The sequence below is a fragment of the Hibiscus syriacus genome, unplaced genomic scaffold (genome assembly GCF_006381635.1).
Source record: "Hibiscus syriacus cultivar Baekdansim isolate YM2019G1 unplaced genomic scaffold, ASM638163v2 tig00111409_pilon, whole genome shotgun sequence".
Classification (NCBI taxonomy): Eukaryota; Viridiplantae; Streptophyta; class Magnoliopsida; order Malvales; family Malvaceae; genus Hibiscus; species Hibiscus syriacus.
The window spans coordinates 1,904,375-1,930,615 of NW_024063086.1; the positions used below are offsets into that span (position 1 = coordinate 1,904,375).

Consider the following 26,241-nt stretch of genomic DNA (forward strand, 5'->3'; position numbering starts at 1 on the left):
TAAGCTGTGCTAAAATGTCCTCTAAATGAAGGATGGCCCCCCTTCGCGGGAAAGCCCACTAATAAATTCTGTCAGCCGGATATCATCTGTCGTGGAATTGAAATCTATCTTGAAAATGTTAACTGGAAACTAGCTACTTATTACTGAGTTAGGCTAAACTGGATTTGTTCTAAATTGGTTCTCGAACCTGTCTAAATTTGATTATCAGATCTTTCGGTATTTCAACAAGTCAAATTAGTTGAGGTGTAGCTCCTCGCTGTTGAGTTAAGCAACCACCATCAATTTCTAAAGGTGCTTTTGAATCGAGTATCTTTCTTCTTGAAGTTGAAACTTGACTCTAAAAGCTGAAAAAATTATGTATGCAAAAAATAATAAATGTGATGCTCTTAAATATGTCTAAGATGCATGCAACATGAATTAGTTCTGTTTTATCTCCTAGGTGGAGTCTTGTGCTTTGTCTTCCGATCTGGTCCTTGGAATCGATCATGACCCATTGGGTTGCAACCTTTCATATTTGAGACTGTCTTGTTTGAAAACATTTTTTTCTCTTTTCTCTTATTTTATGAGGGAAAAAGGATTTGAGAATATAAGAATTCTGTAAAATATTGCCTCTTAATTCAGGCTCGCAATCGAATCAAATCATAAACACGAGTTCATAGAAAATCAAAAGAATCAATAACTCTTTATTGCTTTCAGAGTTATAGCTCTTTGAAAAATATTCAAGTTGGTTTCAGGTTGGCTTCCTATTTTCTAAGATTTTGGCCACCAAAGTGTCATTTTTTTAACATCACCACATACCCCGCTTTCTCGGCTTGGCATTTTAATCGGATGCGGACAAGATGACACAACTAGCATAATCAATTACCAGACCTTTTATTTCAGTCCTCTGAAATCTTCTGTTTGTTCAAGCTTCGTAGGCTCCTCTAATAAAGCCAGTGCAGAAGTATCGGTCTAAAAATGAAATTCTTGAGTGCTCGTGTGAAATTGACTATAACAGGTGTTCATTAACTCCCTTAGTCTATCTTTACCAAAACTCCATATTTAGATAAATTTGATTTAATTTTCCATCATCTGGCTAGCTGAATCCATAAAGTCGGGTTATTTAACCAATTGCTTTAGAGGGAAAACTTAATATTATAATCACTTTTATCAGGTTAGCTGAAGGGTTCATCTCATCACAAAGTCTTCGGCCTGACAATTGTAGTGGAGCAAACACCAAATTGCTAAGTGTCCGAGCAATGTCATAGTTTGAATACAATCTATTCATAAAGCCAGGGCTTTCGAGTTTTCTCTATAACCAATTGCCTTAGTGGAATAACTTAGCTCAACGTATTCAATTTCTTAAGATTGTCAAGAAGGACTGTGATAGTCTAGGTGTTATTGAAAGCCAAAAAAATCATCTTTAGAGTTCAATTTCCAAGCAACTGACCTAAATTAGATTCACCGACTCGACTATTTCATTTGTGAAGAACATTATTGTCATTGAATGTCTTTAACAAAAGTATATCTCATCATACATGATTCTTATTACGCATCTTCTACACGATTCTCTTGAATGCGTAGCAATTCTCAATAGTGTGCCCTGGGACACATCCGTGATATTCGCAATGAGCATTCTCATCATACCACTTGGGGTATGGAGGCTCTATGGGTTCCACCGGATATGGTGACACTACGTGGGTGTCAAAAGGTTATTGGTAAAGCTCTTTTTAGGTCATGGGAATAGGGTCAAAATATTCTCTTTTCTTCCTAGATTCTCTGGAATCTTGTCTAGAAGTACCTGACGGTACAACTGCAGTTGATTTTGGGTTGGAAAATGTAATACCTTTATTGGCGTTGATGTTGTTAATATCTCCATCTCTCTTCTTCATAGGAGATTTCTTGCTTGCCTCCCCTTTCTCAATCTTGCCTTGCTTTATGGCCAACTCAACCATTTCTCCGGCCATAACTAAATCTAAAAAGATTCTTGATGTGATTCCAACCAGGTGCCCGAAGTAAGGAGCCTTCAAAGTTTACATGAAGAGCTTCCGGGTTTCTTTATCATCCAATGGTAGATGAACTTGCACAACCAAATCCCTCTATTTTTGTGCGCATTATTTGAAACTTTGTTATGCTACTTTTCCATGCTTTGTAGTATAACTTGATCTGGCATCATGTCATTGACGTGTTTGTATTGTTCCCGAAATGACTTGGCTAAACCATTCCAAGTCTTGATATGGGACCAGCTTAGCTGACTGTACCACCGAATGGCTGAGTCTGACAGACTCTCCTAGAAGCAATGAATCAGGAGTTCATCATTTCCCATATATCCTGTTATTTTTTGACAGAACATCATAATGTGGGTAGAGGGGCAACTGTTTCCATCGAATTTCTTGAATTCGGGGACTTTAAATTTTGGTGGAAGTACCAAATCAGGGACCGGACTAAGTTCTAGTGCATCTATTCCGTAATAATCATAGTCCCCTTTGACTACCTTCATTTGGTCTTCCAACAGTTTGTATAGAAGTTTGTATCTTTGCAACAGATGAAGATTTTCCTTTGGCCATAGATTAGTCCCCTTGTAGTCCGAGTAATATCCCGAGTGAGATAACCACTTGTGGGGTCGATGGTATAGTTACCCCCTCAGACAAACCTGCCCCTGGTGCACTCGTTTGTTGCAAGCCAGATAACTTGGCCATGATTTGATCGACCAAGGACTCCTGACTCTTCGTGATGGTATTTAGGGTACTCTGACTATTCTGGGTTATCTTGTCTTCTAGTTCTCTCTGTAATTTCAACATATTCTCCTCGAGTTGAGCGATTTTAGCCTCTATTTGTCTTTTGTTCGTTCGGGTGTTGTGTGGATGATGCGTGTCTAGAGCTTGGGGAGGTAAACTCGGTGTTTGTTCTTTCTTCTGATTAGACATTTTATGTTAGTTAATATGAATGTAAAAACATGGAAAATAGAAAGAATAAACATAGGAAATAAAATGCAAAGTATGAAATGCATGATGTATGTGATTTAGAGGTATTGATCCAAAAATGTGTTTGTTATTATAAATATTCCTTATTTGAACAAAACTGTTTTATCTTTTAAGAGACGAAAAATAAATCAAAGGTACATCTGGACTAGATCCTCTAAACCCCGAACGGATTCTAGTAGGTTGACAAGTCTTCTTCTTTCATCTGTCACTGGTTGGATGCCTTGTCGAACCACTCCGGCTTCCCTTGCTAAGCCATGCAAATGACGAGCTGCCTTCTGTACTTTCTCCAGGAAATCACGGATGACTGCATCTCTAGCCTTCACCCTTTGCTGAGCTTGTTCCCAACAAAAACGCCACTGTAATCCTTCATCGAAAAGCACTATCTAAAGCTCGTTCCCTTGCGTCTTGAATCCATCCACAATGGCTTCTAACTCAGCTATGGTTTTGCTATCCCACTCTTCCTTTTTCTTAAGAGACTTCTCTAAGTCAGCTACCTGGATTCTCAAACACTTGTTCTGATGTTGATTGTCTATCAAACGCCTCTGAGCAGTCTTCAGCTGTTCTTTTAGAGTTTCTCTTTCATCGTTCCATTCGAACTTCCTTTTCAAGCTACTGGCTTCGACTTTCCAGTACTCAGAAGTTCTTTTAAGATTGGAATTATTCTGGACTTGCTCTTGGTACCATTTTCTCAGGTCTTCGAACTCAAAATAGACATTCTTCTGTTCTTTCTCCAGCTTGTCTACACGATCCTTATGAGTATCGACTTCAAGCTCCCTTACCTTCTGTTTTAGTTTATTCTTTACAGCTTCAAATTCTTTCCTTGCTATCTCCAGCTCAGAAGGGACATGCTTGAGATGTTCCTTCATGGTCCGGGTGTCCTCATAATCTGGCACTGGGATGTTGTCGTTTTTCCTTAACCTTCACCAACTCCAAATAGTTAGGAGTGAGCATGTCCTTGGCAGCCACGACATCCATTAGGAACACATTCTTCCATGACTCAACTGCTTCCTTGATCATTTTCTTGTAGTTGTCACCATGGTACACAAATTTTGATCTAGATAGTCCGTATGTTGCTGGGACAAACTGAAGTGCCCCATACTATCGAAGTGCCAGAAGCAGAGAATACCCAACTCCACCCCATAGTCCAAGTAGGGTCATAGTGTTTGAATCCCCACACTGGAAGAGAATGTCACTGTGGGTCAACTAAGGAGCTCTCTAGGAAATGTCCCGGTTCTGAAGATGTGTGAAGACTTTCATCCATTTTTCTTTTGAAGCGACTTCATGTCATTTCAGAGTGATGAATTCTCCCAAAGGTGAATAAGTGATGTTGAATCGGTGGTAGGCAATACCGTTAGTCTTCTAGAAATGACTGTGAATCTAGACTTGGAGAAGCTGAGCACACCTTATGAACCTTTCTCCGCCAGTCTTTTTGTAGTGGTTGAGAGAACGAAATGTCTCTGCTAGGATGGCCGGTATTGGATTTACTTACCTTGGGAGTTGTTCAAACAATTCCACCACGACTACAATAATGTATCCCAAAGTCTTTGGGAATATAATCAAACCGTATAGACCCAGGGCGAATAGATCGATTACCTTCCATTCATCAGGATGGTTATTCATTAGTTGTTTGATATGAAGCCAAGCAATTCCTTCCATACTGCCTTTATGTCGAGCCCAACTAGTTACCCATTTTTCATCAACCCTTGTATCATTGGCCAGTCCGTTCTTGAAAGGCTAACTTTTGATGTGTTTGATATAGGCCCTCTCCAGTCTGATGCTTTCACAGTGCAGCAGTGTAGTATACTTTTCGATTGTGGGCGCCATGTCCTCCTGGTTAAAGGTGAAACAACTGTACCCCGGGTTCTAGAATTAAACCATGGCTCTGATTAATGGCTCATTAGTCTTGACTTAAAGCAAGAGTGCAATATCACCATACCACTGGCTAAACTACTTTTTCCAGTCACTCTTTCAACTGTCTCAGATGTCCCGAAGCTCTTGTACATCATTTTGCTTTAGGCCGATAGAGGCGTAGCTAACCAGTTCCGACACACAACTTCCTTTAAGACTGTCTCCTTTTTCTTTCTGGGTCTTTTCGGACCATAGTCGTACCTCGGCTTTTTTACCTTTTGTGTTACAACCCCTTTGTCCATTAATACAGATTATTTGTGTAACTAACACCTTTTAATGGATAAATAACCTCTTTTTATGATGCAAATACTAGAAAGACAAACACGAAAGCACAAAGTTAGTAAAATAAGAATAATAATGATGAAAGAAAGAAAGAAAGAAAGAAAAGTAGAAAGACAAACAAACTGCATGGTTAGGGTAAAAACATCCTAGGTTTTGAAATGGGATTTTATGGTAGGCTCTAATTCTCTGTTGTCTCCCAGTTAAGGTTCTAAAAAGGGTACTCAAGTTCTCCTTGCTGGTGCCCCCTTGGGCTTGCCAGACCCTTAGTCTTAAGCTCATTACAAGCTTGTGTGTACTAAGTTAAACTCGAGAGGATACATTCCCTTAAATCTGTGCGGTGAATAAATTCACACGAAGACATAAGGTATATGAATCCCAAAGGCTACATGCTAGGCCTGTACGAAGAATAAATTCTCACGAAGGCGTCGCTTTCACCCTCACTTAAAAAGAGTTTGGAGCTCGGGTTTAGAGCCTCAGGTGGAAAAAGAGTTTGATAAAATGAAACCATTGAAATAAATCATCCGTACAACTATTTATTTTAAAATATAATCAAAAGTAAGTAATAAGGATCGAAAAGTTACCTTAAAATTTAAACTTACCCTTTTCATTAAAAAGACAACTGGAAATTAACCTTTAGTATGACTCACTTACCTGTCCCAATGGAGTCGCCAAGCTGTCGGATACATCTTTCAGTTGGACCCTGAATTGAGTTTCGACTTGAATAGAATGGTTAGAGTCGCCACCGATTATTTATTCTAAAAACAAATAGGTTGATCGGATACCTTGATTTCTTACTTGATCTGTATCTTATCAGCGATATGTCGGATTCGGGAGTCGGTTACACTCAAGGAAGGATTAGCACCCTTGAACTGCCCTTTCGGTACTAATTAATTTCCAGTTGTCTTAAATTAAGAAAATTAAAAAGGTAACAATCAATCGAAACTACTTTACCTTTAATGGATTTAGAATGTACCCCTTTAAACAAGTCAAGAAAAGTGTTAGATAAAAGAAGGCAATGAAATTAAATAAAATAAAGAAAATAAAACAAAAAAACAAATGAAATAAAGAAAATAAAAAGATAAAGAAAATAAAAGAAATAAAAGTAAAATGTAAAAAATAAATAAAATAATAATAAAATATATACAATAAATAAATAGATACAAGAATAAAATAAAAATAAAATAAAGAAATAAAATAAATAAATATAAAGGAAATAAAAAAATATAAAGGAAATATAAAAATAAAGTAAAGATAAAGAAAATAAAAATAAATAAAAATAATTGAAAAAATAAAATAAAACAATTAAAGAAAATAATAGTAATATATATATATATATATATATAATAAAATGTATAAATAAAACATTAGATTAAAAAATAATAAAAAATAAAATAAAGATTAAAATAAACAATAAATAAAAATAATAAAAGGATTAAATTGAAAGAAAAGAAATCTGGGGGTAAATCTAAAAGGAAATTTAGTTTTTAAATCGATTTTGGGGCTCAAAGTGCACGATTTAAAATATAGGGGGACCAAAATGGGAATTTCCCTATTTTGTTTGAAAACGCACGGACCCTCTAGCTCGGGTCGGGTCGACACGCGGGTCTCACGGGCTTAGTATATAAGCCAAAATCAAAAACAACATTTCATTCCACTCTTCTCTTCATTTCAATCAAACCCCAAAAATATGAAATCCTCTCAACTATTCTTTGTGTTCTTTATACATGAAGAACATCCACCCCTTAAACCCAGATTTCGGTGGCCATCGTCTCGCCGACATCCGCTCATTGGCGGTGGCCCATTTTTTTTTGCATATTTCGATAACTTTTTCCCTCCACTTTTCAAAAACAAAGATAGTTTTAGCAAAATGGCCTCGGGGAGGGCTAGATCTAAGGAAAACTCCTCGGTTGCCCTCCCCTCCGACCATCGGCCAATTGGTCTTTTTCAAGCCGAAAACAACATGCATGCAAAAAATCGCACGAGGTAAGAATTTTACCTTTTTATTTCACTTCAAAATTGCTACAAAATGCTTCGAATACTTTCTTATGGTATATCTTGTATTTGCTTCGTAATTTCCGTATGTATTTCATCTCGTGTAAAATAGTGTGTGATTTTCGAATATCTTTTTTTCGGTTTACAAGCATGCATATTTATAGTCTTACAAGTCATATTTTTAGAGTTCTCTAATGAAACTAAAACTTGTTTGGTTTGTTGGTTTCGTGTGCTTTCCTTGTGTTGGAGGATTCAGGGTTGATCGAAGAGTACGACGGTTGACCGAGTTGCAGCTGGGATGAAGGAGATGCGGCGATGGTGGAGTTTGGCTAGGGTTTAAAGAAAACCCTAAGTGCTTTGGGGTCTATTCGAGTCCTGGACTGGGTTTCAGGTTGAGGGTGACAACTTGGGCCAACTGGGTTTGGCGTGTAATGGGCTGCTGGGTGTTTTGGGTCTATAAATTGTTGGATCTATAAAAACTTAAAAAATAGTAGCAATATAATATATGTTATATAATTATAATATATAATAAAATATGTATATATTATGTAATATAATACTATAAATTAACATGTGAATGCCACATGATCGGACGAAAATATTTGTCCACAACTCTAAAATGTTTAAATGATATTTTTGTCATTATTTGAACTTAGAAAACTTATTTTAAAAATTATTACATATATATAGATATATTATGTTATATCAAAATCATTTATGTTTATTAGTATTTGATGGTGAATAGCCACTTAAACCCCATTGATTTCTTCTTTTGAGGTAAATATGTCAAATTCTATGTTCCATTTTTTCAAGGTCAATCATCTCTTTCTTCATTACCTTCCTCTATATAGGACCATCTAGAGCTTGTTCTACTTTTCTTTGAACTTGTGTACTATTAAGGCTTACTATGAAAGCCTTGAAAACACCCATCAAACGATTTTAAGCAATATATATTTATATGGGATGACCAATACAATTCCTTATACGTTTCCTCCAAGTAATCAATAAATCATCAGTAATAAAAAGAGGAATATGTTTTTTTTCACTAGGAGAAGATTCCATATCTTCTAATTTTTCCATGATAATTGAATTCAAGTCTAACTCTCAGTAGCTTCTAAGTTGTAGAGTGGACTTATCTCTCCTTTTGTAGACATTAAGTTCCTTATTTAAGGTGAATCTGATAGGGAAGCGGTGGCGGGTTAATGAACGTTTCTCTTGTTGAAGAATCAAACCTGGAAAGCTCTAAACTCGATGAAGAACAAAGGGGATGAATAGGGAAATATGGCAGAAATAACTAGGGTCTTTTAGAGTTTCTTTTAAGTGCTGGAAACAAGGTAAGAAACAATATTAGAACAAGATAAACAAAAGATAAAGAAATTGAGAATAAAGTTGATAATCAATAAATCAAAAGATCTCACTTATGAAGTTGAACGGTAAAGATGATGATGGTGAGGATGGATTTGTGGAAAATAGATGGATAAGTGTCCTATCAAACCCTCCTAGTCACAATGAAAAGGAAAACTCGATAATATGGCTCTAACCAACCGTCCCAGTCGCAATGAAAAGGCGAATTGGAGTGTGAAGATTAATCTCCCTTACAAGAACTTGAAAGAACTACAGGAGAAGAAGCTTCAAAGGCACAAGGTAATCACACTTGCAAAAATGAACTCTCATTGTATTATTAATAAAAGAAATCTATTTTACAAAGTTGAATGAAGCCTCCTTTATATAGGGGGTGAGTTCTAAAGATCTTAAATAACTAATGAATAAAATAATAACAAACTAAACATTTCTTAACTCTAATCCTAATAAAATAATAATAAACTAAAAATAATATTTTAAATCAACCTTAATTCCTAATAAAATAATAAATCTATTAATAAAATATAATGCATCATACTATATTAAATTATATTACAAATAATCAATAAAATATTGAAAATTCGTAATATTTACAAAATCCCGTATTAATCCCATATAGAATTTTCTACATGCACTGTCTTCACTAAAATGTCAATATCTTGAGTTCCCGATATTAGATTGATAAGATTAGGATCTCATTCAAAAAGTCATCACAAATATGTTGCTGTTCTAGTCTTGTTTTCCAAGGCTTGGACGAGTGGGTCATTTGGAAGAGTTATTACGTCTTCCTTTTATGTGAGCCTTGTGATGCATGTATCATCCTCCCTTTCTTAAAAAATATTCGACCTCGAATATGAAACATTAAAGGGAGGAACATTAGAATCGTTTAATGATTCATTCACATTATGCTTAATGAATAGATATGCTTTGAATCTTCGAGACTTCATTCTGCTAATAGGTTCAAGTTGAAACATTGGTCCAAAGAAGCATGTATTATCATTATGGACTCTGTTTCATGTATCATTCCCCCACTCCTTAAAAGGATTCGTCCTTGAATATAAAAATCCAAGAGAAAGAGAATTAGATGTGCTGAAAGGAAAACTTGTGAAACATTTACCAAGATCAATGTGATGTGTCTTTATGCATTTTAGTTGAGGTTTCTTCTTTGTAGGAACTAATTTCTTGTAGTCTTGAAATCCTCTTTTTCATACAAGTATTGTAATATGATGCTTAGGTTGAAATTGAAGATGGTTGTGGCTACTGTTGGCTTTCATTATGATTGCTTCAGATATTCTCTCCATGATTTGACTCGTGTTTGGCGAGAATGAGTGTTAAAAAACCATGTCAACTGGTTTGTGTAAGTAATTCCTTAAGTCTCCTAAGTGTGGTTTATGAATTAAGAATTCTTGAGAGGAGATTTGTGGAATGCAGGACCTTCGTGGTAGTGCTCATCTACTGTGTTTTGCTTACCTCGATCTTTTATACACTTAAAGGAGTTATGTTGAGTATGGATGACAACTTCAAGAGTCTTACCTTGTAAAAGGAGAAGAAGTACGTTAAAATATCATTAAAATTAGTAATAAAATACTTACCTTTGGATTCTCATAAATCATGACTCTTTATTGATATGACATAGTGATTAAGGCTTTCAGGTGGTAACCTGTCAGGAGGGTCACCTAGAATCATTCGACAACTCTTGGTGATGGAAGATGGTATGGGCCAGCCCCGTGTTGCTTTCACTTTTTCATCAATTACATGGATTCCCTGCGCACAAACTAGAAAGCTTGTGGAGTTGTTCAAATCATGTTTCACCATTAAGATGGTATCATGACTAATGTTTTCCTGGATGTGGCTTTTTTTGTAACAAATCTAACTTTTTGGTTTCTTTGAGATTCTATGTTTGACAAGGTATGATGAAACCTTGAATTTGATTGGTTTGGTGTTGTTTTCCTCTTTTTGATGGTAATTCGTTAGGTCGATCACCTAACACTTCTTGAAAATCCTGTAAAAGAGATGAAAACACACTAGGCAAATCCTTGTTAATGTTAGAAATCGAAACAATTGATTTCCTAAAGCAAACAAGGATGCACGATTGTTTGTAAAGAAAGTTCTCTCTCAATTCTTTTGTGCTCACACATAGATTTTGAGTCACTCTTTTCTTCTCAAAATTAGGTTCACTCACCTTCCATGGGTCATTATTCTTTTGGCTTTTGTATCTAGTGACCTTTTTTGCTTTTGCCTCTTTCTCAGCTTTTTCTTTTTTACTTTCCCTACCTCCTCATAAATTCTCATTTGGTCTTTAGGGGTTGAAAGTGTGTCATTCTTTGTTGGTCATTGTTTCTCTTTGTACGGTTTGTCATCTCTCGACTCTTTTAGAGAAGATGGAGTAGAAGATGAGGAAGGATTTGAAGGATTACCATGGTAAGAGGATGGAGTACCTTGGTAATGTTCTCTAAATCGAAATCTCATTTGGATTTGTTCTTCAGTTGTTATTGTCTTCTTTAGTGTATCTTCAAGGTTTTCGTACCCATGGAGGTCAAGAAGATCAGTGATGTTTGAGTTCAAGCCAATGACGAATCTTGACACAGTGTCCTCTTCTTCTTCGGTTATGTTAGCCCAATTGAGTAAGGACTGTATCTCCTTGTAGTAGTCTTCAACTTAACTTCTAATTTGTCGAAGTCGGTGTAGTCATAGTTTAACTTCTCTTGTATAATGTGTCAGTAGGAAATGGTTCCTCATGGTTTGTTTGAGGTCGGTCCAAGAAGTGATTGCTTGAATTTGGAAGTTCTTGATCTTTTTCCTTGTTTGCATCTACCAAGTGTGAGCATATCCTTCGAATTTCATGGTGATGAGGGGAACTTGTTCAGCTTGGGGGCAGTCATGGTATGCAAAAATGAGATCAAATTTTCCTTTCCAATCAATGTGCTTGTCTGGATCATTGTCTCCTTTGAAAGACGGGATCATGAACTTTGGTTTTGTAAAGAGTTTGATGTTTGGAAACGTTGTTGTGCTTGTATGGGTACCAAAAGTTTAGCATTGTTTGGTCTTGGATTCTGGTTTGGTAGATCCAGTTGTGGTTCTTGTCATTCTTTCATGATATTGTTAAGTTCATTATACCTTTCAAATTAGTCGTGAGTCGTGCAAGTACGACTAAGATAGCCGTAAGTGTCTTGTCGTTATTGTCGCCCATCCTAAAATCATAGCACTCAAAAGAAATTTTAAAGTAAAATAAAAATAAAAGAAAGAAAATTCAAGTCACTCCAAGAAAGTAACACAGCAAGAGGCAAGTAAGTCGATCTTGTACTCTTTAAAACTCACATTACCATCAGAGTTTTATTACTAGAAAAGGAACTAAGAAAACCTAAAAGCTCTAAGAGGCGAAACAAGGGTTAGACTCCAAGAGAACGAGAATGCAAAGATGGAAGAAATATGCAAACTCTGTAGTCTTACTAACACAAGGAAGATAATGTGTTAGATAATATAAAAGAACAATAAAAAGGGAAAACATAAGAACCTAAAGCACTAAGAGTCAAAGGAAAAAAAGAACCAAACGAGAAACCTAGAAAAAGATGGGTCAACTTGAGAACCTTTTTTTGAGGGGGTTAATGGTGTCCAAATATTTTGGAAAAATTCTTGAATGTAGTTCTGTGTGTGTAGAAACCACCTGTAAAATTTCAGAACCAAATACCTTCAGTAGTATTCAGTAGACTCTGTTGAACGGTGAGTCCTCAAACAATCTATTTTTTGTGATCGCTTTGTTCGAAGGTGTTATTGATATCCAAAAATTCTGATTTTTGTGTGAAAGATCTTCAATATATGTAGTTTCAATATGGAAATTTTCACCACGAAATTCCTCTTGTAGAATTTTCAAGAAATTCGACAAGATTCTAGACCGAATATGCCAATGAAACTTGAACGATGTATTTGAAGGCTCTAATGAACTTCGATTGGGGTGAATTTTGGACTGCAGATTACACTTAGGATGAATATGAGATCTGAAGAAAATATGCCTAAATTCATTTGTTTTCAATTTTTCAATTTTGTATTTTTTTTTGTTTTTTTAATGAAAAATAGCAAACTAACAAGAAGAATTTGAATCTAAATTAAAATTAAACAAAAAAGAACCTAAAACGATGAATCTTTAGCGAACTAGTTCCGTTGAGGTACCTTGTCTGTTTTCTGTGCAAGAACAAGCAAGATTGCTTGATTATTTTCAAGAATCGGCCCAAATCTTATATCAATTGATAGGGAAGCGGTGGCGGGTTAATGAACATTTCTCTTGTTGAAGAATCAAACCTAAAAAGCTCTAGATTCGATGAAGAACAAAGGGGATGAATAGGGGAAGGTGGCGGCATCAGCTAGGGGTTTTAGAGTTTCTTTTAACTGTTGGAAACAAGGTAAGAAACAAGATTAGAACAAGATAAAAAAGATGAAATTGAGAATAAAGTATGATAATCAAGAAATCAAAAATATCTCCCTTATGAAGGTGAACAGTAAAGATGATGATGGTGAGGATGGATTTGTGGAAAATAGATGGATAAATGTCCTATCAAACCCTCATAGTCACAATGAAAAGGCAAACTCGATAATATGGCTCTAACCAACCCTTCTAGTCACGATGAAAAGGCAAATTGGAGTGTGAAATTAATCTCCCTCACAAGAACTTAAAAGAACTCCAGGAGAAGAAGTTTCGAAGGCACAAGGCAATCAACACTTGCAAAAACGAACTCTTGTTGTATTATTAATCGAAGAAATCTGTTTTACAAAGTTGAATGAAGTCTCCTTTATATAGGGGATGAGTTCTAAAGGTCCTAAATAACTAATGAATAAAATAATGACAAACTAAACATTTCTTAACTCTAATTCCTAATAAAATAATAATAAACTAAAAATAATATTTTAACTCAACCTTAATTCATAATAAAATAATAAATCTAATCATAAAATATAATGCATCATCCAATATTAAATTATATTACAAATAATCAATAAAAATATTGAGAATTCGTAATATTTACAAAATTTCGTATAAGATTTTCTGCATGCACTGTCTTCACTAAAATGGCCATATCTTGAGTTCATGATATCGGATTTATACAATTAAACAACCTTCGGAAAGATAAGAGACATAAATTTGTATCTCCATAAGACATGTTGACCGAATAAAATCAGGATCCCATTCAAAAAGTTGTCGCAAGTCTGCTGTTATTTTGGTCTTCTTTTCCAAGGCTTGGACGAGTGGGTCATTTGGAAGAGTTATTACTTTTCCTTTGATGTGAGCCTTTTGATGCATGTATCATTTAATGATTCGACCTTGAATCTGAAACATTAAAGGGAGCAACATTAGAATTGTTTAATGATTCATTCACATTATGCTTACCGAATAGATATGCTTTGAATCTTCGAGACTTTGTTCTTCTAATAGGTTCGAATAGAAACATTAGTCCAGAGAAGCATGTATTATCATTATGGACTTTGGTGCATGTATAAGATTGGAAAGATAAGGTATTGGTTCTTTGTGAAGTCATATAAGGAATCTGTGTTTGAGTAGGAGAAAGCTTTGGAGAAGGTTGTATAGGTGAAGAATGAGAAGTTTCATGAGATAATATCAATTAAGATGTAGTATTGGAAGGCAAAGTTGGCAAATGTTGAATGCTTTCAAAAAGGCGTACCTAAAATTCATCCTAAATCTCCCTTTGAGTTTCAGATTTCAATAAATATGGTTTAATTTCCATAAAAGTAACATCCATTGAGACATACATCTTTTTTGTAATAAGAGGACAACATTTGTAGCCCTTCTTGATAGATGAATAACCTAGAAAAATACATTTTAGTAATCTTAGATCCAATTTAGATCTATGATGAGGATACATACAAACAAATGTAGAACATCCGAAAATCTTGAGAGGAAGATCACACGACAAAGGTTTGAACCAAGAAATTGGACAAGAGAAACCCCCCTAGAAGATCGAAATTAAAGAACTAGTGGCTCTATTAATAAGATGGGTGGCTGTAAGAATGGTTTCCCCAAAAAAATATTTAGGAATAATGGAAGCAAACACATTAGAGAATTGATTTGAACACTCTACTGCCAAAAGATGTATATTTTTCTTTTTGCATTCACATTCTGTTAAGGACTATCAATACATGTATTGATATGAACACTACCCCTTTTTTAAGGTAAGACCCTTGGACATTAGAGAAATATCCGCTCCATCAGTTTTAAGAATATTAATTTTACCTTGGAATTGATTTTCGACCATGTTGTAAAAGGCTTTAAAGAGTGCATCAGCTTCTGATTTTTCCTTCATGAGAAAAGTCCAAGTTGAACCATTAACATTTTTTTACCATAGAAGGACCCCATATATCACTATGGATGATGGGAAAAAGGTGAGAAGATTTGTAAGTGAAGGGAGAATATGGTGTCATGTGGTGAAGGGAGAATATGGTGTCATGTGATGTTTGACATATTGAAAAATGTCACAAGGGAAAATTTTGGCCTTTTTATTAATGAAAAAATTTGCGTATATTTTGGCAAGTTAAAAGAAACTTGGATGTCCTAATAAAAAATATAATAACATAATCTCACTTGAAATAGGGTTTGAAGAGGGAATAGATTTCAAAATGTAACTAGAAAAAAGGCTTGTTTTTGCGGAGGAGAACATCAGAGAATTTATGAACATCAGAGAATTTATAGTCCACCGGATAACCTAGCACTGCTAATTGTCGTCCCCAAATTCAGTACCTGAAACACGTATTCATTGAAATCAAACTTAGTACAACATCCCAAGTCACGAGATAATTTACTAATAAATAACAAGTTGCAAGGTAAATGTGGAACATAAAGCACAAATTTTAATACAATATCCTTCTTGATCGGTATTGTTCTATTCCCTTCAATGACGACTAATGAACCATCAAATGTTAGCAAATGAAAGACTACCTTCATGCACAATAAAAGCCTTCTGAGAATCAAAAGATGTACTCGTCTTACTTATAAGCTACTGTAACTCTTTAAGTTGTTGTCTACTGAATTGACAACTGTTATTGCTATCTGAGGTAACCATATTGGATTGGTTCTCGCTCAACTAGGTTTGGTATATGGGTTCAGTGGCTGTTGAAATCTTCATGTTGCTCGAAAGGTAGCCCTCTTTCCCTCTACTAGTATGTAATGCTTCACGATTTGTGACAATGGAAGATAGTTCTTGCCATTCAAACGATGGCATGTGATAGCACTAGGAGAGAAATCATTAATGGGTACTTGAGATGGACAGCCCTTGAATTGATTATAGAGATGTCATCATCGACCATTGAGTTTAGGATAAGAGGAAAAAAATCAAAAACCTAGATTGATACCATGTAGAAAGGATTTAGGAACAAAGAAAAAAGTGATACTCTGTTTTTTCTTAATTCAATAAAATATATATACAAGCCTGTTAAATAGATCGAGTATAAAAGAGTTTGAATATAACTCAAATTACTCATAGATAAGGTTCTATTCTATTTAGAAATAAAAAGGATAAGATTTATAGTTAATATAAACTACAAAGTCAAATAATAAGATGAGAGTTAAAGTTAATATAAACTACAAAGTCAAATAATAAGATAAGAGTTATAGTTAATCTAAACTACAAAGTCAAATAATAAGATAAAGAGTTATAGTTAATCTAAACTACAAAGTCAAATAATCAATTGCTATTTACCTTGATGAACAAAGTCTGATCGGTTTGATATTACTTGTAACCATTTCCAACTATCACTTTGAAAACCCTGTTGAACCAACCTTGGAGACTACTTTAAACCTTACAATGATTTCTACAATTTGTATACTTTTTGGGTTGTCGAGAGGAATTGCCATGTACACTTCTTCACACAAGTTTTCATTCAAGAAGGCATTTTTTTTTATGTCTAATTAGCGAAGTGGTCAATCCAGATTCACAGCCAAAGATAGACTCTTAATTTATTTAGCTTCACAGCTAGAGCAAAGGTCTCTTGGTAATCTATGCCATAAACTGTGTAGAAACTATGAAAACCTTGTTTGCCTTCTTGAGAGCTTTTATAAATTGAAATCTCTTTGGTTTCTTTATGTTTATGGAATAAAAAATCTTATCATATGGCCAAATAACTTTTTTCTGCTATAGGATGAACTTTTTTAATAGGAAGACCGAATATGTAGAAAGATCTCTATGGGTTGTCCTCATGGCAGATTATGTCGAACCAATCTTGAGAATTTATAGACAACCATAAAAATACTTAATACGTTGCAGAGGTTAATATTGATGAAATACAAAAGACTGAAATCATTACCAGAGCTTTTTCCAAACCTAATACATTTAGATGCACATGACTGCACTTCATTAGAAGAAATCTCGAGCATTAAAACGTATTTTGAGAAAACATTGCTTTGTAAAGATAAACCATACACAACTCATATCTTGGCTTTCCTACTTTCCAATTACTTCCGGAGTTGCATATGCTATTTGGACATATGGCGACAATACCAAAAGAGTATCATCAGTTCAAGTTCTTGTTCTTTTACATTTACAATATGGAAAATGTTTTATGTGTTGTATATTCAATCTCAGAATGGTTCGATTTCAAAAGCTTAGGTTCTTAGATAAATATTCAGTTGCCATCAGAGTGATACTATAATAGCCGGTGAAGCTCTGATGTGTCATTCCAATCTTGGGCGACGGAGCTCTGATATGTGGGGCTTGTTATAGGTTTTAAAACTTCTAGAAATTTAAGGTTTAAGGATTTATGAGTTTAAAGATTTAGGTGTTTGGGGTGATGGCAAGGGTGATGACCAGTCCATGGGTGAGCGACGACGAAGATTGTAACTAGCGACGGTTGATAATTAGGTTTGAAATTAGAGATTTTAAGGTTTTGAGATTTTAAAGATATTTAGTTTTTTTTTTAAAAAAATAATACTATTTTGAAGTTTTTCAAAAAAATAAAAAATTCAGCAAATATAAATGTGACACGTGTCAGATAATCTTTTTTTAATAATCGTTACAACGTATACAATTAAAATAATAATGAATGAATAAACATCTAGATTGAGCGAAAAATACTTTAAACATTTAAAGTTAGCGAAGAGTATAATTTAGTCAATTATTATTTTTCATTAAACCATTTTAAAATGCTTTTTAGATCCAAATGAATTTTGATGTCTATACAATACATCGACTAAAAATAATTCAAATGAGATGATATTTAAAATACTTTTTAGTCACTTTTTGTTGACTAAAAATAATCCAAATGAGGTGTATTTTTATTGAATGGCTTAAAATAAGGTTAAATTGTTAACATTTTAATAACATTTTGTATAACAACACAGAATATTATTAATATTGTAATATTTTTATGTGATCATATAAGCATTCGAGATATTTGATTATTATGCAAAATATTATTAAAATTGTAATCATTTATGTAATTTGACAATATTTTATGTAAATAAGTATTTTCATGTTCGTTTTTGAGATTTTAGTGGTTCAGAGCAAACATAGAAATTAGGCTTATAATAATAAGTATTGAAAAAATTAAATTATAAGAGCAAGCAAAAATAAATAAATTTACCTGTAAATTATTTTTTATTACATTTAATATACTATCTAATAAATACATCAAACTTTAAATAGAAAACATCAAGAATTTTTATTAAACATCCAACTACTCATACAAAACAAACATTGCCTTCTTTTAAGAGGACCTAGGTTCTATTTCAACCTTCTACATCTTGTCAAAAAATGATAAAAGAATATTGAGTGGAAAGTGAAAAAAATAATTTAAAAACGTCACATTAGAATCATCGTTAATTTTTTAGACGATGGGTAAACAAAAAAGAAGCAAAATGTAACGTTAAGTATGATTTTGAAAATAATAATAATTGAATGCCAAAAAAAAATAAAACAATAAGTGAATGACTAAATAAATAAATTATTTTTTTAAATATATATGTAGATTTCATAATTTTGGGCCCTAAACAGGAGAGTGTCTTTGGTAGGTGCTCCTTCTGTTCATGCACAACTATGGGATTGAGAATTTCAAGAAAGTTTATTAAAATCATAATAACTTATGTACGTTAATAACATATATTTAAAAATTTTAATCTTATTGTAGTACTCATATGAATAAATTTAAAAAGATTTTAGGTTGTCAATGCTATTAAATTTTTAAAAACAGTAAATTAAGTTTTTGATTTTTTTTACATTTAATAAAGGATGTGTACATAAAATTTTATCAATTAATCTGGAGTAATTATAAGGTAATATCTATTCAAAGAATACTTTTAACCATTTAACACTCATACTTATGACATTCTTGATATCGAACTCGATACCTCAAAAAAATAACAAAAATTCCTTTACCAACATTGTCTCTAGATTCATGCTATAAATTAATCTATTTGACTAACATTGATACTAAATCTAATATTTTTGTGCGAGGATCAGTTACTATCATATGTTGCGTTACAATGGTGTACTGTAATATTTTCATATTTTCTTTTAGATTTATTTAAAAAATTAAAATTTATAAGGTTATAAAAATATTTTTTTAAAAAATTTAAATGTGAAATGGAAAAATCGTAATGACCACATAACAATATCTCAAGAATTTTTTTTAATTAAAACTTAACCATATAAATTGATTAAAAAACATAATTAATTTAAAGATTCAATTCAACAAAAGTCACAAAAATTATTTGATTTTTTAAAAATAATTTGAGTGTTTATAAGGTAATATTTATTCAGAATTTTCTTAACCTATTGACAACGTATGCAACCTACATAAATAACTGCTCAAACTCATGACTTCTCAGGAAAATAACTTTCCCTTTTTACCACTAGACTACTTAATTAAATTTTTCAAAAAATTAAATGACTTTTAAGTACTATAAAATCATTTAAAATGGTTTTAAATAATCTATAGGCAAGGCATGGGAGGGCATGGCATTACTTTTAACCAAAATGGTAAAAGGGTATCAAATTAAATGTGATTATCAGCTATCCTTATAATGATTTGATCATTGCATGGTTTTTCTCAAATAGGAAGATAAAACAAAACCGGGTTTACTCACCTTTGGGTTAAAAAGCACTTGCATTAGTTTTCTACTCTTAATTGTGCAATGAAAATTGATAAGTAAATTAGTTAAAAGTAGTTTTTTTAAATCTTAATATAAAATAAGTGTATAAATTATATCAGTTGCTCATTTTAGGTGAGTATTTTTGCTCAAAGTATAATATTAAAAGTATATTATATTATCTGGAAATAGGCACAATATTTTATACTATAGTGTGAATTTATAAAATTTTAGGATAAAAAATATAGATTATTAACAAAAAAATATACAAAATATCTAAAATATATGATAATTTAAAATTTTAGTGAAGCGATTGTTCTCATCCATCCCCTTGGATCCATCTCTCATATTATCTATGTTTAAAAATAAAATAAAAGAAAAGTTTTGAATAAATTATCATAAATTTCATTTTCAAAAAGAAAATAATGTTGAAGATGATTTATCTATTTATATACGAGTTGATTGGGATAAAACTTAAGTCACATATGGTCCAAATGTTCAACCAAACTTAAATAAATGTGTTGTATTATATCTATATGTTAATTTGATTTTTTTTAAAAAAAATTAGAGTAAGTGCAAGACAATATCTATTTTAAAATAACTTTTAACCATTTGACATTGAACACTCACACCTTTGACATTTATGATACTCGAACTCGAGACCTTAAGGAATAACAACAATTCATTTATATTTTTCTCTTTATATTAATTTTAATATATTTTTAATTATACATTCATAAATATATATGTCACCATAATACATATGACATTTTTGAGATATCTTAATAGAATGTCTCTAAATTTTGATCACATTTTAAATTAGTCCTTAAATTTTACAATATTATATATCAATTCTTAAATTATGAAACTCATTTTAAATTGATCCATAAACTTTAAAATATTCTATACTAATCCTAAAACTATCAATCAATATTGTTTTATTTTGATCATTATATTAATGTGTCGTTAACTCTACTTGTTAAAAAACTAATTTTATTTTGAAGGTCTTGAAAACCAAACATATGACATTTTAAAAATTTATTTGGACCTTCATAAAAAAAAATACCTTTTTTAAAAAACAACTGTCACGAGTTCAATTATTATGACATTAAAGAACAACAAAATTAACGAGATATTAAACGTAATGATCAAAATGGAATAATATATTAATAGTTTAAGAATTGATATATAATGTTTTAAAGTAAAGAGACTAATGTAGAATGAGAATTATAATTTAGAGATTAATTTAAAACAAGAATCATAATTTAAGGACATCTTGTATAATTAATTCGATGTTCTTAAACCCAATTGATAATTTATAAGATGATTAGTTTCAAATAATAATATACCAAATATTGGCTATATGTGGTCTAAATTCAAAAGGGAGACTCACCCACCAAAATTAAGTGTACGACGCGAGTTGATCCGGATTAATCAGAACGAAGTCTTAGAAATCGAGAGGGCAAAAAAGTATTTGTATTATTTGCAATGTTTCGATGCTTTTCTGCATGGAAAGACAAGTAATGCAATAGGAGAAAAATATAGCTTAAAAGAGTGCAAGTCCTTTTTTTGTCAAATGGCACCAAACCACAGAAACTTTCTATTTTCGTATCAAGAATTCCATTTTAATCTTTATTATTGGGTTATGGTGATGACAATAATTAGCTAGTTTTTGGTGAAATCCATTTTTTTTGTACAAAAAAAAAAAAAAATACAGATTAGAGATATAAGCCTACCGATTCGTTTTTGTGTGTGTGTATTATGTGTTATAATTATGTTTAAATATTCATTTCCATAATACTTTAACATGCTAATTTTTAAAGTCTCTATATTATATTATGTTCGTGTTAATTTTATTAGTTGTATCATGTTTTTATCAATGATGGATCTATAAATTTAATAACGAGTCTAAAACTTTTAATACTTTTTTTTAATAAAACAAGTATGTTATCTTTTTTTTTCTCATAACCTTAATATATCAAAATATATTTTCTAAGTTTTATCATATTTTTTATATTTATATCGTATAACATCTTTAGATGCTTTCTTTATTCAGGACATAAAAAGCCAAAATCAAACAATGAGGGTTTTTTTTACTGTAGATATCTGTAGATGTTCATTTTGTCTGAGGTTTTATCCAAGTTTCATTATATATATATATATATATATATATATATATATATATATATTATTACTGTTGTTGTTGTTATTATGTGTGAATACACATATACATATATCAATATATCATGCATGCGTGTGTTTATACATAATTATTATTTATTATTAATATGGTGGCTTTTATGTATGAGTGTGCGTATATGATATTATATATAGGTGTGTGTTACATATTAAGCATATAAATATATATTATATATATGGTTTTATATGGTTGTGTGTGCGCCTATATATATTATATTTTTTTGTTTATTATTGATATGGTAATTTATATATTTATGTGGGTGTGTCTATATATATACATATATTATATATTATTATTGTTATTATAAATGTAGGTTTTGAATGGTTATATTATTATTATTATATATATATATATATAATACATATATGATTATAATGTAATATATATATATATATATAAAAGAGCTAACATTTATTATAACCTTTTTATTAAATTTGTTTGCAGGTCCAAGTTACAAAAATTAGTTAAATGAGGCCCAAGGGTTATAAGGTGAATAATCCAAATTTAAAGGCCCAAAGTTAGAAGGCCCGTGTGCCAAAGGTTAAAAAACCCTAATTGTTCTCTTGGTTTTTAGTGTCGTCAATCCACAATTGTTCGAATTGGAGGCAATCAATGGCCTAGATTGAAAGTCTGATTAGGGTTTTCATAACCCTAAACAAGTTGCCCCCGACGATGCATCACATCCGTTGGATCCAATCAACAATCCAACGATCGAGTTGTAACCCGATAGTGACAACCATTCAGATCCGTGCGTTGGATACACGCGCGCCTCCCAAGCAGCCTCACGCGCCCGTGCTTTCGTCCACATCGTTCGTACGTTTTTCGTGCACAGCTCCCTATGCCATGACAGTGGATAGAAAGAGCTTTGGTTTCCACAAAATGCTAAAAAGGTGCACCATTTTCCCCTTCCTCTCACATGCAAACAAAAGACCAAAGAAGATATCAGCAAAAAAAAGGGGTGATCTCTTCCTTCAGCAAATTGGAATAGCAAAAAGCAAACACAAAAAGGGGAATTTTTCATTTTTTTGGGAGGGGTGATATAGCATGAACAACACAACAAAAGGGGGAACATCTTTTTTTGGAGTAACAGTAACAACAACAAAAAATTGGTTCTAAAAGAACAATATCATGTTCGAACGTTTGGACGTTGTCTACGCCGGAGGGAGAATAGATCTTCTTTGGTCGGAGGTAGGCTCTAAAAGCCCTTTCATTTTTGGTTTATTTGGGGTTCAAAGGGGTGAGCATTTTAGGGTCAGTTTTGGGATTTGGGTCTTGAAATATGGGACTTTGGTCGGTGGTCGTTGGTTTAAGGTAAAAAATGAAAAAAAGAAATGGGTTTGGATAGAGAGAACGACAGGGAAAGGGAGTAGCTAGAGAGAAAAACATTTAGAAAGAAAAGAAAGGAAGTGATAAAATTAGAGTTAGAGTTTCTTGTTTACCCAAAATAGGCTATATATATGGCTGCCAAAATGACATCGTTTTGGACCCGTGCCTAGGGAGGGGGTTAATCATGTAAGGGCTCCACCTAGTTTTAGTTTAATGCATTTTAGTCCTATTCTATTTCTGATCTTGGCTCATCATTTTTATATTTATTTTATTTTGGTCCTCTAGGAATAATTGGTCATTAATGGTAAATTTTTATATTATATCTCTAATATTTTATTTTCATTTCGAGTATGGCCCTTCACATTTTTGTTATTCGGTGAAGTCCTATTTTGTGTTGTTTTCTTAGACCAACTCCAGCGCATCGTTGAAGTGGATTAAATCTCCACTTTGGAGATTGCTTTTTACTCTAGCCCATCGCCAATTTTAAGATAGATTGTGGCATCTGGCTACAGTGTACGCTACAACTGGCGTTGCACTGTAACTGCGCTACATTTTTTTTGTTATTTTTCTCAAATGATAAAATGAAGAAAAGAAGGAAGAAATAAAATTACCTCTTCTCTGAACTTCCGTTCTTCCCAGGAACAAAGATACAAAAAAACTAACCTATAAAACAAAGTTTCAAGTAATCAAAAAGCGCAAAATGCACGACTTAATTTAGATCTGATAAGAAACCATAAAGTTGCAGTTATGGAAGGTTTAGCGAGAAAGAGAAGTGAGTAATTTACCAGAGAAGAGAGAAGTGAGCAACAATAAAACCCTAGAAGCCAATGATATTGTGTCTAGCTCATGTTTGGGCCTAAAATCTAAACCCAAAATATTACTCCATTTTGATCCAAAAACCCAAATTATAATTATTTTATATTTGCAAAATCAATATTATAATAGTTAAATATTGTGAATAAAGTAGAGTTTGTGGTAATGTAGAGATAGTGCTGGAGATGAATTACTGTTTTATCTTTAGAGTAGAGATAGAGATATTGTAGAGTATAGATAAGGGCTGGAGATGGCCTTAACTTTCTGCTCTATTACATTGATTCATTTTATTTCTTTCAATTTTCATTTAAGCCATATATATATATGTTTACTTCATTATCTAGCTTCCTTACATACGTATTTGGTTTAATTTAAAATTTATTATGCCATGATGGTTGTATATATATGGTACTATTTTATTAGTTTTAGTTTTTCAATTTTAAGTTATACCCTGATCGTTTGGTTCATCTTAGTCATTTATGCCCTGTATTTAATGCATTAATTTGATTTATTTTCTCTCTCCATATGTTTAACCCTTTCTTATATTTGTTTGATGGAATCTAGAATTTTGACATTCTCACATGTTAGGACCCCGTATTTTCTGCATGAAATATCTTATATGTATATATGTATATATGTATATTTTCTAAACACATTTTACACATTAAATAGCATGTATATATACATATATATACACACACGCGTGTCCTTTTACAAACAAAATATGGTATGTATGCTTTGCAAAGCCCTTATTAAGGAATTTAATATACGTATATATATGTATTGACCCATATCTTTTATTTCCATGTATATATATATGTATATGTATATGTTTATGTATATGTATATGTGTATGTGTATGTGTATGTGTATGTGTATGTGTATGTGTATGTGTATGTGTGCGTGTGCGTGTGCGTGTGCGTGAGCGTGTGCGTTTGCGTTTGCGTTTGCGTGTGCGTGTGCGTGTGCGTGTGCGTGTGCGTGTGCGTGTGCGTGTGCGTGTGCGTGTGCGTGTGCGTGTGCGTGTGCGTGTGCGTGTATATGTATATGTATATGTATATGTATATGTATATGTATATGTATATGTATATGTATATGTATATGTATATGTATATGTATATGTATATGTATATGTATATGTATATGTATATGTATATGTATATGTCTATGTATATGTCTATGTCTATGTCTATGTGTATGTGTATGTGTATGTGTATGTGTATGTGTATGTGTATGTGTATGTGTATGTGTATGTGTATGTGTATGTGTATGTGTATGTGTATGTGTATGTGTATGTGTATGTGTATGTGTACGTGTACGTGTACGTGTACGTGTACGTGTACGTGTACGTGTACGTGTACGTGTACGTGTACGTGTACGTGTACGTGTACGTGTACGTGTACGTGTACGTGTACGTGTACGTGTACGTGTACGTGTACGTGTACGTGTACGTGTACGTGTACGTGTACGTGTACGTGTACGTGTACGTGTACGTGTACGTGTACGTGTACGTGTACGTGTACGTGTACGTGTACGTGTATGTGTATGTGTGTGTATGTGTATGTGTATGTGTATGTGTATGTGTATGTGTATGTGTATGTGTATGTATTTTTTTAATAATTGATTGATGACTTGGTACACGGACAACGTCACTTCTTTTATATGTTTGTTTGCATATAAGATTAGTCACATTCTTATTTGATATGCATTATCCTCCTAAGCATAACTCGATAATTTAAATAATTGGATTAAGGTTAATACGCTTTCATTTTAGGGTTATTATAAAGTGATTGTCTTAACATATAAAAGTGTGTCCCGTCAAGTAAAACCCTAAAATTTGAGAACAAGAGAAACAAATGTTCATCTATTTAATTTTTTTGAGACAAGATCGTTATAACTTATAAAAGGTCTGATCTTGATATCTTTAAATAATCGAACATCCTTCTTCTTTCTAAAAGGGCTAATAATTTTAATTTAACTTGTTTTATTTTTATCATTATTCATACATTTGAAATTAAAATCAATAATGAGTTTTAGAATGAACTAGTAATATTTTTTTTATTTCGATTGGAGTAAGAACTGAATGCTTTAAGACATGATATGTCTTTTCTTCTCGATAGAAAATAATTAAATATTATTGTGTTATGTCCTAAAGTTCAAGTAGTGTTATTTAAAGGGATCTTAAATTAAATTAAATTCGAAGGTATAAGTTTCATTACAAAGACAACTAATTAATCGACTAGTCAATTTAGGGCGCTATGGGGGTGTTAATTCTTCTCCACGTGTAATTAACTCCCAAGCTCAATTTT

At 32.6% G+C, this 26,241-nt stretch overlaps 1 protein-coding gene across 1 annotated transcript; it reads right to left on the minus strand.

Annotated features, from left to right (window-relative positions):
* Positions 1 to 2,549: 2,549 nt before the first annotated feature.
* Positions 2,550 to 3,829, minus strand: LOC120162842 (M protein, serotype 49-like). The gene is made up of 3 exons (XM_039172912.1): positions 3,383 to 3,829; positions 3,194 to 3,292; positions 2,550 to 2,894 (listed from the first exon to the last, which is right to left on the minus strand). Exons 1-3 carry the CDS (start codon positions 3,827 to 3,829, stop codon positions 2,550 to 2,552), a joined length of 891 nt encoding a protein of 296 aa, XP_039028843.1.
* Positions 3,830 to 26,241: the final 22,412 nt, after the last annotated feature.

Excerpts from the sequence above, each read along its gene's own strand:
- LOC120162842 (XM_039172912.1), bottom strand. The coding sequence starts at position 3,829 with ATGAAGGAACATCTCAAGCATGTCCCTTCTGAGCTGGAGATAGCAAGG. Across the intron at positions 3,293-3,382 it reads TAGCTGAGTTAGAAGCCATT|CAAAGGGTGAAGGCTAGAGA; the intron begins GTGGATGGATTC and ends GAACAAGCTCAG. Across the intron at positions 2,895-3,193 it reads TAGCAAGGGAAGCCGGAGTG|AAGAAAGAACAAACACCGAG; the intron begins GTTCGACAAGGC and ends ATGTCTAATCAG.